The sequence below is a fragment of the Temnothorax curvispinosus genome, unplaced genomic scaffold (genome assembly GCF_003070985.1).
Source record: "Temnothorax curvispinosus isolate PA1 unplaced genomic scaffold, ASM307098v1 QBEX01006746.1, whole genome shotgun sequence".
Classification (NCBI taxonomy): domain Eukaryota; kingdom Metazoa; phylum Arthropoda; class Insecta; order Hymenoptera; family Formicidae; genus Temnothorax; species Temnothorax curvispinosus.
This window is the reverse complement of record NW_020216526.1, coordinates 60,804-75,116: the sequence shown is the minus strand read 5'-3', so window position 1 is coordinate 75,116 and position 14,313 is coordinate 60,804. Positions and strand designations below refer to the sequence as shown.

At 32.2% G+C, this 14,313-nt stretch overlaps 2 protein-coding genes across 2 annotated transcripts in view; one reads left to right on the top strand and one right to left on the bottom strand.

The window, feature by feature from the left end:
• Positions 1-4,326: 4,326 nt before the first annotated feature.
• The window catches only part of LOC112456335, a 52,370-nt gene continuing 42,383 nt past the window's right edge, over positions 4,327-14,313 (top strand). The window contains exons 1-7 of the mRNA XM_025018798.1: positions 4,327-4,400; positions 5,539-5,690; positions 7,091-7,204; positions 7,272-7,332; positions 8,053-8,342; positions 8,435-8,566; positions 8,645-8,863. Coding sequence (XP_024874566.1) covers positions 5,603-5,690; positions 7,091-7,204; positions 7,272-7,332; positions 8,053-8,342; positions 8,435-8,566; positions 8,645-8,863 — 904 coding nt within the window. The 5' untranslated portion in view covers positions 4,327-4,400; positions 5,539-5,602. The remainder of the gene's footprint in view (positions 4,401-5,538; positions 5,691-7,090; positions 7,205-7,271; positions 7,333-8,052; positions 8,343-8,434; positions 8,567-8,644; positions 8,864-14,313) is intronic.
• LOC112456337 lies at positions 10,609-14,153 on the bottom strand. Its single transcript, XM_025018799.1, has 2 exons — positions 12,687-14,153; positions 10,609-10,868 (listed from the first exon to the last, which is right to left on the bottom strand). Exons 1-2 carry the CDS (start codon positions 13,093-13,095, stop codon positions 10,852-10,854), a joined length of 426 nt encoding a protein of 141 aa, XP_024874567.1. The 5' UTR covers positions 13,096-14,153; the 3' UTR covers positions 10,609-10,851.

Sequence of the window (14,313 nt, the reverse complement as noted above, 5' to 3'; positions counted from 1 at the left end):
GAAACGTAGTGAAAGGCGAGGGGACTCACGTTAAAAAAGCACCCCGATTTTACGGAAATATAGTGAGAGGCGAGAGGACTCACGTTAAAAAAGCACCCCAATAAGGAGTTTAAAACCGTACTGCAACCTCCACGTGGTAAACTCTGGAAACTATAAAAATTAAAAAGTATACATATTATAGGCTAATTGCAGACGTACATATGTGCTAGTAAAATTACATCGAACACCCGCAACGCGGAATGGCACTGCACTGTGCGCCGGAGTGACGCGACGCTTACGATTTTCGTATTTTTAACTATAATGTTCCACCATTTAAAAAAAATTGAAAAAAATATATGTTATAGTGGACACTTTAAGAGAAATTTTCGTAAAAATTTCAAAGGGGTACCTCGAAAATATCACCCTAAAAAAAAATATTAAAAAATTCAAATATTTTTTTTTTGGTCTTTTTTTGGCAAACATTTTGGACATTTTTTTTGTTAATTAGTTTTATTAGTCTACATAACATATATTTTTTTCATCAAGATCGGTCAAGTGGTTTTCGAGAAAAATATATTTCTTTATTTTACTTTCTCCCAGCATAACTTCTAAAAAAATGAATTTTTTAAAATAATATTTGGTGGAAAGTTTTATCATATTGGTACTAACTTGTGACATTAATGTCAGCTCTGTATGATCAACGGCCGATTTCACATGCTTACTCCGCTAAGCCTTTTGTACATATGTATAGTATATGTATATCTAAATATGTATACATATAACATTAACATAATTATTTTTAACCATTTTTTTAAATGCAATAATTAAATCATTTATATTAAACTAATTAATAACTTTTAAAATCAAAAGACATAAGTAATTTATATTTATATTTATATATTTATATATTTATATTTTTGACAAACTATTAATTATTTTAGTAATAAAGAATTTAAAATCAATCGAAGAAAAATGGAGCACTGAGCTGTAACAAAGTGTTGGTGTTCATATATTCTATACTTAGTAAAAAAGTAACGAATTATAATGTACATACTGTACATATACACATATCCCATCTAAAGAATTTATTGAGAAAAATATTACCTAAAAAATACTTCCATATTTTTCGCAATAAATTCTTTACAGTTTTTTAAACAATTAAATTGCTTTGATTTAATTCCGGGGAGGGAAGGGTATTAATGTTCCAAGATAGCTGTGTTTCAAGTCCGACAAATATGCGGCGCGTTGTCTATTAAGTTGGAATATATGTATATGTACAGATAGATAGAAAATGGTACTTACAATTAGATAAATACGTTTATTGACTCTTCTCAGGGTTGCAAGGCGTTTTGTAGAGACGTTTCCAACCCTTTATTTAATTCTCATCCATTACTACTCTTCTTCTTTCACTTAATCCTTTAGACCAACGGCTTAACGTTTCTTTCCAAAAGACGGAGCCCAGTTTGCTCCGCACAAAAGCCTATCTTGCACGGAGGGCGCAGCTTTCGGAAAAAACTTTCCGAAAATGTTTACATGGCTCTAGTGGACTCAAACCTGGTTCCTCAGATTACGAGTCTGGCGCTCTACCACTAGACCACACTGCCGCTAGATAATAGTATTTTATTTACCCCAAAGGGGTCTTAAAGAGCGTTTTTTTTACTATAGGGACGTACCCAACCCTTTATGTATATGTACAGTATGTACATTATAATTCGTTACTTTTTTATTTAAGTATAGAATATATGAACACCAACACCTAGTCACGGCTTCGTTTTTCTTTGATTGATTTCTAATCTTGTGAGCCTTTATTATTATATAAAGAATTTATTTCTACTAATTATCAATTTGCAAAAGAAATTACTTCATTTTTGCCTAAATACTAATTTTCGCGTAACTAGAAATTTTTCTCTGACAAATTACCAATTTTGTGAGTAATGCGTAACTCTGTAACTCACTTTTACCTAAATATTATTAATTTTTACGTAATTAATAATTTTTTGCGACTAATTACTAATTTGCTAATTCAATAAAAATTTAGGTAAATATGTAATATAAAGGCATTCTCTCCGATTTCTTTAAAATTTTCAAATTTTGTGTATTTTGTAAAAAAGATTCTCAGAAAGAAAATTATCGCTCATTCCGTTTGTTTATAATTAATATTTAAAATATCACGATGTTGGTAAGTAAAGAAATAATAATTTATGGATATATATTTTGCTTCTTATTACTAGATCATATGTTATTTACAACTTTATTCAATTATATATTTTAAAATTATAATCTTTGTTAAAGCAGAGAATAGTAGAAAGCATAAATACAGAGTATTCTCTGCTTTTTTAACTAAAACTACAAACAGTTGTCTGTTTTAATTGTGATCCTTTATATTTTTACCCCAAAACATTTTTTCGAATAAATTTGGGTCACGTATTCGCATTACCAATTACATATTTTGAACTGCAAGCAAGGACTATTATTAATTTGTTCTATTAAATTTAATATATCAATCAGATACTATATTGAAGTTGTAAATAGCGTAATATGATCTAATTGAAGTAAAAGAAGCCAAATATATATCTATAAATTATCGTTTCAATTATCATTTCCTTACTTATTGACATCATGATATTTTAAGTATTAATTATAGAAACAAACGGAACATGAGCGACGATTTTTATTCTCAGAATCTTTTTTACTACACAAAGTAGGTATACAAAATAAGTATACAAAATTTGAAAATTTCAAAGAAATCGGAGAGGGTGCCTATATACATACATATTTACCAAAATTTATTTTGTTAATTGTTATTGCTAATTTCGTGAATAATTAATATTTCCAAACACATCAAGGTATAAAATTAACGTCTATCATAATAATGGACTCGATTCAACTAATATTTTAGCATAACTTGCCTACAATACAAATTGCGCTACAGATCACTTTTTCGTTCTCTTTAACTTTTACAAAACAGAATATACATATATGTACGTACGTGTGCAATTTTGGATATACCTTCCTTCTTAAACATCTCATCGGCGTCAGCTCCTTACGGTCAAATGTATATATTGTTGATGATTACTATCACTATTTGACATCTGTCACCTGTCACGACTGTCACTATTCATTTCTAGGTTATAACTACTGAGTGCGTTGAACGCGCTGAGCGCATACGTACATACATATTATATATTAAAAACCGTCCGCGTAATAAATAACCTCCTGGCCGATAAGTTTATATCGACCTAAATTTACCTAAATAGAAATTTTCCTCCTGCCGATAAGTCTATATAGATCTAATTTATCTACTAGATCGATAATAATGCGCGCGTGATTTATTGGATCAAGAGCCATCTGTACTCAAAAGCGTGAAAGACGTTCGAGAGGTCCGTATTTTAATAAAAAAATTTCATATTTGGACTTTGTCGGACTTTGCATCGCGATATCTTCGCTTGTAGGGCACGTAGCGGAAAAATAAAAACACTTTTATTACATAATTCAAACCGAAGCTATCGATCAAGCCTTCTTAGAACTTGATCCGTTCACTCGTTATTGAGATCTCAAAATCTCGTGTACTTGCAACTCGTGTGTTTGCGTAAAAGAGTCACGGTGCGGTCTCGCTTCGCGTGTACTTGGCGCGAGACACTACCGTGTCTTTTAATATGTAACTAAAATAATATACAGGTTCATAAATCGCTCGAATAACTTTGAACATTTATTATTATAAGTATCTGATGTTTGTCTGTCTGTCTGTCTGTCTGTCTCATCGCAAACTACTCATTCATTAATGGACCGATTTTCTCCAAACCGGTGCAAAAATTTTTTTAATTTTTTGGGGATGGCGATGTGTATAAAGAATTGTACCTATTATTACCAATTTTTTTTAAACTTAACCTGTTCTAAAATTTTTCTAATTTTTTAGAAAATGATAAGTACTAATGTCTATCAGTCTGATCGCAAGTTACTTATTCATTAATGGACCGATTTTCATGAAACTGGTGCCACAATTTTTGTAATTATGATGGGTTTAATTTTTCATTAATGGATCAATTTTTTTAAAATCGCGGTTCCAAAAATTTTTTAATTTTCCAGATTGCAAACTACTCATTCATTAATGGACCGATTTTCTTGAAACTGGTGTCAAAATTTTTCCAATTTTCCGGGGATGGCGACGATGGGTTTAATTTTTCATTAATGTATCGATCTGTTGATTTTTTTTAAACCGGTGCAAAAATGTTACTAATTTTTTGAAGATGGCAACAATAAGTTTAATTTTTTATTAATAGACCAATTTTCTGAAAACTGGTGCCTTTTTTTTCAGTTTTCTATACCAATGTGTTCAGAATGTTTTAAAACATCGAAAAATCACATTTTAAAAAAATATGTGTATATATTTCACCCGCTGTAGATGATCTGAAAGAAAGACGGTGAATTATTTGATATAATATGATTTAATGAATAAATAATTTTAACTCTCAGGGTACGGACTATAAAAAAGTTACGTTCCGTACGGATATGGGTTAATCTAACCCGGCGACTTTGATTGACTGTATATCGGGCTGTAATTTGTCAATTGAAACAAATTTTTTTTTTTAGATCGGAAATTTTTTCAAAAATAAAATGGCGATGATAGATTTATTACATTATTTGTTTAAACAAAGATACATTTGAAAATGTAAACCGTTCTCAAAAAATTTTCATAAAAATTTATTTTTTCTTTTAAATTGCATAACTTTGTGAAAAAAAAGATATCGACATTTTTTAAGTCGCGTTTGAAAGCTAAAAAGTTGTTCTTTGAAATGGTTAAATTTGTTTTTTGATCCATTCCAAAAAGTATATTTTTTTTTAACTATGAAGATACCCGTTTTTTTGCGATAACTTGCGTTACTTGCTTGATTTATCGTAATAACACAAAAAAAATATCTTAAAGTAAAAGTAGTTCTTTTGGATGATTAGTATAATAACAAAAATTGAAATAATATTAACATGCATGCACGGATACGTTATGCTGGTATGCTACAGAGCATAATTTTGAGGTTAGAATGCACAAAAGTATATTAAAAATAGTAAATTATACATACCAGAATACTAAAAAAAAAAACCTACTGCAGCAAATACTCGAAAAACACAATTTTTTTTTTGAAAAACACGGATTTTGTAACGTTCCGTACGGACTGGGTGTAGACTACCCGAGTTCAATTTTCAAAATCGTATAATTTGAGCACCAAGCGTAGACTGACGCTGCCCCTTGTCGCTCACATAGTAGCTACCTCAAAGATTTTTCCCCTCCGGTACGGAACCCCAACCATTCACTTCCTTTGAAATGGCGCTACTTTCAAAATTCGCTCGGGTTACGCTAACCCAGTCTGTACCCTGAGGGTTAAAATAAGTTTGTTGCGTCTAAATGTTCATACTTGGAATGCTTGAGTTAATTCGCTATTAATTTTCTATTTGATTGGCATATATTAAGCATCGAACTATATGATATACTTCCGCGCGTAGCACGGACTTAAATGCTAGTATATATATATATATATATATATATATTCTTTTTTATTTATATAGGACTACGAGTGCCAATAGAAGTCTTCCAGATATTCCAAAAGATAAGAGCAGAGAACATGAAGATATGATAGATTCTGTGCCTCAAGATATTTATGAGACTACTGAAATTATGGGAGATCATTCAGAATTGTATGCTACAGTCCAAGATGCAGGTAATACTAAATTAAGACAAATAATTAAGATAAAAATTAGTAGGGGAGACCGGGGCTATATGTGTCCTCACTTTACGCTTTTTTCAAGTTTACTAAAAAACTAATAAAAATATTTGGTTAAAATTTTAATGGTATAACCTTTCAACCTTGCTATTAAAAAAAATAATTAGAATCGTTGATCTTTTAACATTTTAAAGAGGCGATTGTTTTAAATGGACACGTCAAGCGTAGACAGATAGCCCCGCATATGGGGGGCTATCTATCCACATAATAAAAAACACATTATTTATATTAATTTTTATACTTATTTATAATATTATTTATTATTAATATATAGTATTGAAAAAACTGCCTAGCCGTTGGAGTCAGAGAAGTAGTAGGCACTTTGTGTAGATTTTTTGACAAGTTTCCTGCGTAGAGCTGACTTCTTTATATACGGTGGTGAAACTGATTTTGAGTCTATTGCAAAATCAATGTGATGAGTTTCTTTTGTCTCCCCTCAATTCTTTAATCTTTTTTTTATTTGGGGCCTTTACTTTATCTTCGGCAGCGTTTGAAATAGAAAATACTCAATAATTTAAGACAAACTCATACATTTAACTTGACGTGTATTTTTAAAATAAAAATTTGGTGACAATTCTTGACGCGCAAGATCAAGTAGTTGCTCGTAGATCACTTTTTTACAGTAGCGAGTGAGAGCCCAAACATTTATTCCAAAGTCTAACGCTGTTTTTACGAAAAGATTCTTGCTCAATTCTTATTTCTTTAATCGCTCTAAATATAATTTTATTAGATATGTCTACCTTATCCGTCTTAAGGAAAGTCTTTCTTTTGTAGTTACGCACCATTATCTATTTATAAAAGAATAATTCGTCATTGAAGTGTGGACACATTGCCCCATCAAAAATAGGACAAATAGCCCCGACCACATTTTTCAGTCTTTAACATGTTGCCAATTTTAGATAATGCAGAATTAAGATTTGACGCTTCTCACACCTGAGAACTATATATTAATTGATAATATTATGAATTGCTTATTTTAATTTGAGATAAACTACTGTCGCACAGCAAATTTTTCGACCGTCAAAAAATGTGAATAATTGTTTTCGCTTTTTTTTTAACGTATATAGCGTCTGCGAGAGGCATTGCAAGAAAACAAACATTTAAACAACATTTAAATATCTTACGTAGGGCATTTTTCAACTACTTGTTACAATGGAAAAGACATCTGTCTCTTAAAAGTACTGTGGACACATAGCCCCCGTAGACAGATAGCCCCGGTCTCTCCTAAATTAAGATGTAAATGATTGAAAATGGAAAAATAATAAAACTTTTTACTTTATTCTATTATTTTATTTTATGTTACTATCTACTTTATTTTCTACCTATTTATTTTTTAGCTCAAGAACAGGTGTGTGACAGGGAAACACAGGATACTATTTTGCAAGGGTGTTCTTTGCTACAAGATACATCTCATCAATATACAAGATTTGCATCTCCTGTCTCTGACAATGGTGGATGAATTATTATTAGATGCTTTTATATTTGTTTATTATTTAATGACATTCTAATTTATTTCAGTTGAACATCCTTATGCACAACTTCAAAATATTCAAACGACTGAGGCTAGTCAAATAAATAGGTATTATTTATTTACTATTCCTATGCTTTATATTGTCCTATACTTATTACTGCTCTACATATATATATAGGATGTTTCCTAAGTGATATCAAAAATTCCAGGAAGTGATTCCTTGGACAATTTTAAAGAATAAAGTTTCTATAAACATGGGTTTGGAAATATTTCCCTGTAGAGTTATGGGCCTTCAAACTTTTATTTTTCTTTAACTTTGAAGGCCCATAACTCTGCAAGAAAGCATTTATTTCTTGTAGTTTTTTATATCACTTAAGAAACACCCTGTATACTTTATCTTGTCTTATTTCAGAGAATATCTAGTATAAAAAGAAAACTCTAGACTTGGTAAAAGCAAAGCTAACGTAAATCAAACAGTCGGTTAGTCGACTTTCAAGCAAAAATAAAGGATTTTAGTTTAAATCACAATTTCATTAAATCATATAAATATAAATAGTTTACGTTTCGACTTACTAAATCTTCCTCACAACGCAAAAGAACATATTTGATAAATTACATCTCATAAAATAGATAAAATAGGGAAGATGTTAACAATTAATAAAATAAAATCAAGTGACAATCGACAAAAATGTGTTCAAAACGTAAACTATTTTTGTTTATATGATTTAATAAAATTGTGGTTTAAATTAACATCCTTTGTTTTTGTTCGAAAGTCGGCTGTTCGATTTACGTTTAGAATATGTAGTTTTTATTTCTTATAATTTGCAGAAATGATGTTAATCAAGTTACAAATATTGAAAAGCCTTCAACATCTATGGATCAATCAAATGGAAATCCAATCGCACCACCGAGAACTCGACGATCCTCCTCGCACAATTCGCTTCTTAATTCCGAGACGCATTACGATATCCAGGCCGCTAACGCTATTTCTGGTGGTGTTCAAGCTAATCAAGACTTGCCCTATATGACACCGCCTCTCTTGATGTTACTGCCATATCCACCGCATTCCCAACAAAACAGTCCGCAACAGCATTTTAGTGGAGATTCGCAAGATTCGAGTAATTGCGTTATTTTTTCTTTGCACTTTTATATTTACTGTATAATAAATAATTTTTAATAAATTGCGTTATTTTCATCGTTTTTACTATAGAAGGATATACAAGTATAAGCGTAAGAGAACCATTAGCCAATATAATAGCACAAACCAAAGCAACTTACAGACAAAATCAATCTAATAGACCAATCATCGATCCTCATTATGCTACTGTTTCTGATGATTCTGGTAAATAAACTTTAGATATGATTATATAATATAATTAATATAATACATAAAAACTTTACATAATCTGACATTTTGTAGATGAAATGTACGCTGCGATTGATGAGCAGGATAAGGTATATACCAGTGGAAGCGAAACGTATGCACAAATTCAACCAATGGCATCAGAAGTTCAAAGACAAACGCAACATGAGCAAATAGTATTTTGTCAGCTTTTGCATGCAGAGGAAACACATTCTGTACCTCAACCACCGAGTGTCGATAGTTTACGTCATGTAGCACATGCTCATTCCAGGCAAGGTAATAAATTCCACTGTAATAATTACATAATTAAACAAATATTATTTTAGAACTAAAGGTAGGTTTTCATGGGTAGTAAAATGCTGCAGCAGCGAGCAGCAGTTTAGTAATTTCTTAGAAAATTCCTAGCAAGTTACTAAACTTTCCTACAAATTACTCAATTTTTCTAGAAATTACTTAGTAATTTCCAAGAAATTACTAAACTGCTGCTCGCTGCTGCAGCATTTCACTGCCCATGAAAACCTACCTTAAGAGCAAAAGTAACACAGTACAACAACCAAAATAATTGTTATGTTCCGATAGTGGATTATGATAGGTGGATGCCTTCATAGCACACCAATATCAACCATTCATTTTCATTACATCAAACCTTTTTTTTAAATTTGAAGGTTGGTTACTTTTGAGCTATTTTAGAGCCAAATCTAGTTTTATTTCAAAGTGTAATTTTAAAATAATAACATTTTAACGGGAATTTAGCCGATGTGAATTTTTAAAAGTAGGTAATGAAATGAAATCAATTAAATTTTGCAAGAAAATTGGTAAGAAATAATTAAAAATTATTTTTTTTAGCTTGCGGCAGTTCAACATTGTCGTCCTCAATCAAGAATCAATTTAAGTCATTCAGCATAAAATCCAGTTTTTTCCTTTATACCGTGTCTCTATAGGCTTGGCTACTTGATGAAATCTATTTCTTTGTTCATCTGATTCTGTAGGCCAGTGTAGGTAATTGCCGTTCAAAACAATTTAACAAGGGAACCTCGCGAATCCGAAAATTCTGATTTTGATGAAACTTACACATGTAAGGAAATAGACGAATTTAGAAGTTTTATTTGCAGTCCAAAAACGATTCTAAGGGACGAAAACATTCCTCATATGTAGAGCAGTTTTTTGCTTTTCTTGATATACAGGGTGATTTAAGATCTCTGCGACAAACTCTGAGGAACGATAGATCTCTCAGAGAAGACCATTTTCTGTGAAGCAACTCATGTTCTTTGACACGTCGCTTAGGAGCTACACGACCGTGCAAACAGGTCTAAGGTGACATTTATTACAATTATGAGATAAATTATTTATTTATTGTTTCAAGTACACTTGCAGACAGTTTACAGAAGGCGTTCAAAGTATCTATCCTGAACCTATGTAATAAATGTTACTGAGACCTGTCTGCGCGGTTGCGTAGCTCCTAAACGACGCCGCAGAGAACTTGGGTTGCTTTACAGAAAATGCTTGGTCCTCTCTGCGAGATCTATTGTTCCTTAGAGTTTGTTGCAGAGGTCCTGAACCACCATGTATACCTCGAAAAGTATTCAAAACATATCTTATACAAAAGGAGTTTCACTTTGTACGCCTGTTGGTCGAATTTTCGTGACACTATTTCGTGACGTTTTTTCGTGTCGCACAATCGAACTAACTACCGTACCAAAGAAGTTTTATTTCGTACGCCTATTGGTCGAATTTTCGTTACACTTTTCGTGTCGCATAATCGAACTTACTACCGTGCCAGAAGAAGAACCGTCTCGCCAACGCCGTACGCCTATTGGTCAAATTTTCGTTACACTTTTCGTGTCGCACAATCGAACTTACTACCGTACCAAAGAAATTTCACTTCTGTTACACTTTTTCGTGTCGCGAATCGAACTCACTACCGTGCCTAAAGAAGTTTCACTTCAAAATATTTATTGGAAATATCGCTTGGAACGCTACGGGATGTGGCGAGATGGGCAGGAAATAATCTCTTCTAGTTATTTCAACACTCTGAGTACACTCTTTATTCTATATCACACTTTGTATCTTAAACCGTAATCGACGTCTGAACACGACCGTGATCGAGACTCTTCTGAGCACCCAAGATGCCCGCACGCACACGTGGCGCTTCGCGCCACGCCACCAACCGGAAGCTGCCCTCTGGAAGGGCGGGAGCTCACTGCTCGTTCAAAGCTTTTTTCACAATACTCCCTTCCTTTGTGCGAGCGATCCATGGTCCCTTTCTAAGTTTCCTCTTTATCTGAAACATAACAAGAATTAGTTATCAAGTAAAATTAATCTCTAACTTTGTTCAAACTCTATATTCATTATCTTGTCTCTTAGATATGCAAATGCTTTTAAAGGTAAAGGTTTTTGTCATAATGTCTGCCAAATTTTTTTTTGTCTCAATCCATTCGATTTTCACCTTCTCTTGATCAACACATTGCTTGATAAAATCTCCATGAGTGTCAGCCATATGTTTTCTGTTTCCAGTTTCTTCTCTTTAGCTACTTGTCATTGGCTCTTCATATGTTGAAGACTCTCTATGTAATGATGCCAGAAGACATCGATTCAATATCTTCTATATAACTTTATACATCCAAATCTCTTTATTTGCTCAAAATGACAACTCGTTTCTGATGAAGACTTCTTCAACGGGATCTCTCACTCTATACACTTTTATGTGGAGATCTGTTGTACGCATGCACAGCAGCGTCAACTGCCAACTCCGTCAAACTCTTGGGTAATCCCGAGTCGAACATGTATGTTCTTACTTTCTCTTGCAACGTTCTGTTGAACCTTTCTGCAACTCCATTGTGTTCCGGAGTGTACAGTGGTACAAATATTGCTTCTATCTTTTCTCTTTTCACTACCTCTTTAAATACACCTCCCGTGAATTCCTTGCCTTGGTCTGACTTCACGTAGCATAACTTTTCTTCTTTTCCTAGTAGATTTCTGACGGATATTAGATATTTTTCTAGAGCCTCTCCCGATTCATCTTTCGTCTTCAAAGAGTAGGTTTTCGCTAATCTAGAGTCGTCTATAAAGATGATTATAAACCTCTTTTGTCCTGGATAGGATGTAGGTTTTATTGGACACATGATGTCCGTATGTATTACCTGTAGTGGTCTCTGTGCTCTATTTCTATTTTCTTTAAACGGCAATTTTGTCATCTTTGCCATTATACAGACTTTACACTTTAATATGGAGTTATCAAACTTAACATTCACTAATCTCTTTTCTACTTTTTGTAATTATCTTTGATAGTTTAACGATGCATGACCTAATCTAGCATGCCATAACATTGCCTCATTTATTTTCTCTAATTTCTTTACTTTTTCAATTACTGAGCTTTCACACATTTCTTCTATATTCTCTATTGTCTGTATATCCTTTTACTTAATGACTTGCTCGAGTTCAGCATTGTTGTGTTCTATATTTTCGTTCACATTTGCGAGCTCTCCTTTATTCTCCCTCTCAATTGCAAAGCCAACATTATCTCTCTCATCTAACTCTCCCTCCGAAATTGATAATTCATTGTTTTGAATGTTTGCTTGCGATTGTTCAGAAAGCTCGCACTATGGAACAATTTCTGCTCTACATCGATACACAGCACATTCTACATTATCATTATCCTCTATATTATTATTTTTTGCCTCAAATTGTATAATCTAATTTAGTTTCTCATAAATTCTTTCAAAAACTATTTTATTTGTCAGTTTATTGTAAACTTTAAACAATTTATCATCTAAATAAATACTGAACCTTGCATCAGCCAACTTTCTTAGAGATAACAAATTTTCGGATACTTCCTTTGTTGCAATTACATTTGTTAATTTAATGACTCTCTTGTCTTTTCCATTTGTTATCAACAAAAGATCTTCTTTACCATCTATTGAAATGTCTGCAAGCTCATTTTTATTTGCACATTTAATAACTCTATCTCTACATCTTTCAAAATTTGACATAATAATATTGTTATTCACAACATGATCCGTAGCACCCGAATCAGCAATAAAATTGACTAACTCTTTTGAACTATCTCTATCTTCTATTAATTTAACCATACATTATTTACCTTTTTTTGATTCTCCTTCATCTGCTGTTTTCGTTGGTATAGGTTTCTTGACGTTTTGTATCTTGGTTATTTTCCCTTTATTATTTACTCTCTTAGTGCCTTTTTGATCAAATTTACCCTTTTTATTAACGGTTTTATTTAAATACCTTTTTCCTCTAAATCTATTCGCCTGGGTTCCAGCATTCGGACAACTATTACTCTTGTGACCTCGTATCTCCTGACAGTAATAACAGAACCAGGCCTCTGACTCCGCTAGTGGGCAGTCCTTTGCCATATGACCTATTCGGTTGCATCTGTAGCACTTCATCTGTCTAGTATTTTCTTCTGCGGCAGCCCTCTGTACTTTAATTTCAGGTTTCTCTGTTTTCTCTTCAATCTTACTTTTAGTCTCTGCCTCTAACTGCATCATAAAAGATTTTATTTTATCTATGTTTATTTCTTTAAGATTAGTTTGTCTTTTAATCAAATCTACATTCCTCAGCTCTGGTACATTAATTGACACAGCCTGATAAAATGCAGATCTAATCTCTTGTTCTGTGAGAGAGTTACCGCATCTTCACATGATTCATATTCTCTAATTATTGAATCAAAGCGTTCGCAAAAATCACTTACTTTTTCATCTTTTCTCATTTTGATTTGATAAAGTCTAGCTCGTACCGATGCATGAGTAACATTTATTTTACTCTTTTTATATCCTCTTAGTTTCTTTAAAATTTCTTTCGGATCTTTTTCATGTAAGATCTTTTTATGATAATTTTTATCTAAATGATTAATTTATTATATCTCTAAGTAGACTTTTTCTCTTAGCAACTTTTAATTCAGAAAGATTTTCTGGATTTTCAATGTTTGAATCTATTACATCTAACAAATCGTTATTCATTAACTCGGATTTTAAATAATCCATCCAAAGATCAAAGTTGGATTTTTGCGTCATCTTATATTCTCTTTTAATATGCAACCTTTGATTGTTTAATTCCACTTCTAAAGTTTTTTTAATTGTCTCTAAACTTCTATCTTTTTCGGCTGAACAGACTGTTGTTTCATCTAACTTTCTCTTTTTAAACTCTACTTCTAATTCTTTAACCGTTTGTGTCCTGTTTTTTACTGAACTTTGCGTATTTTTATTGCTTGTCTCTAAAAAGATTATTTAAGTTTTACTCTCTCTTTTTCGAGATTCGCAAAGAAGACTTTTATCATATTTTCTATCATTGAATTAGCTTGGGCCATAACTTTTTCCAGTGTTTTCAACGACGCCTTTAATTTATTAGATACTGCATCTATCTTCACTACTGGTTGTTCCTGTTTTTCATATAACATTCGACTTCCTATAGGTAGTATATGGCGATCTTCTACCCATGCTCTGGTTAAAGTTACATCTTCTCTAATTTTCGGCATCTTTTTGCGTTTTGGTATTGCATCACTTCTTTTAGACTCGTTCTTTTTTTCTTTTTTTTCTATACAAAGTTTAAAAAATGCACATATATATATATATATATATATATATATATATATATATATATACACAGGGTGCCCCTGAATTCTTGGTACTTTTTTCATATTTAGATAGAGCGAGCCAAACAGAGTCGAAAAGTCATGTACCATTTTGCAATTTTCGCAATAGTTGACG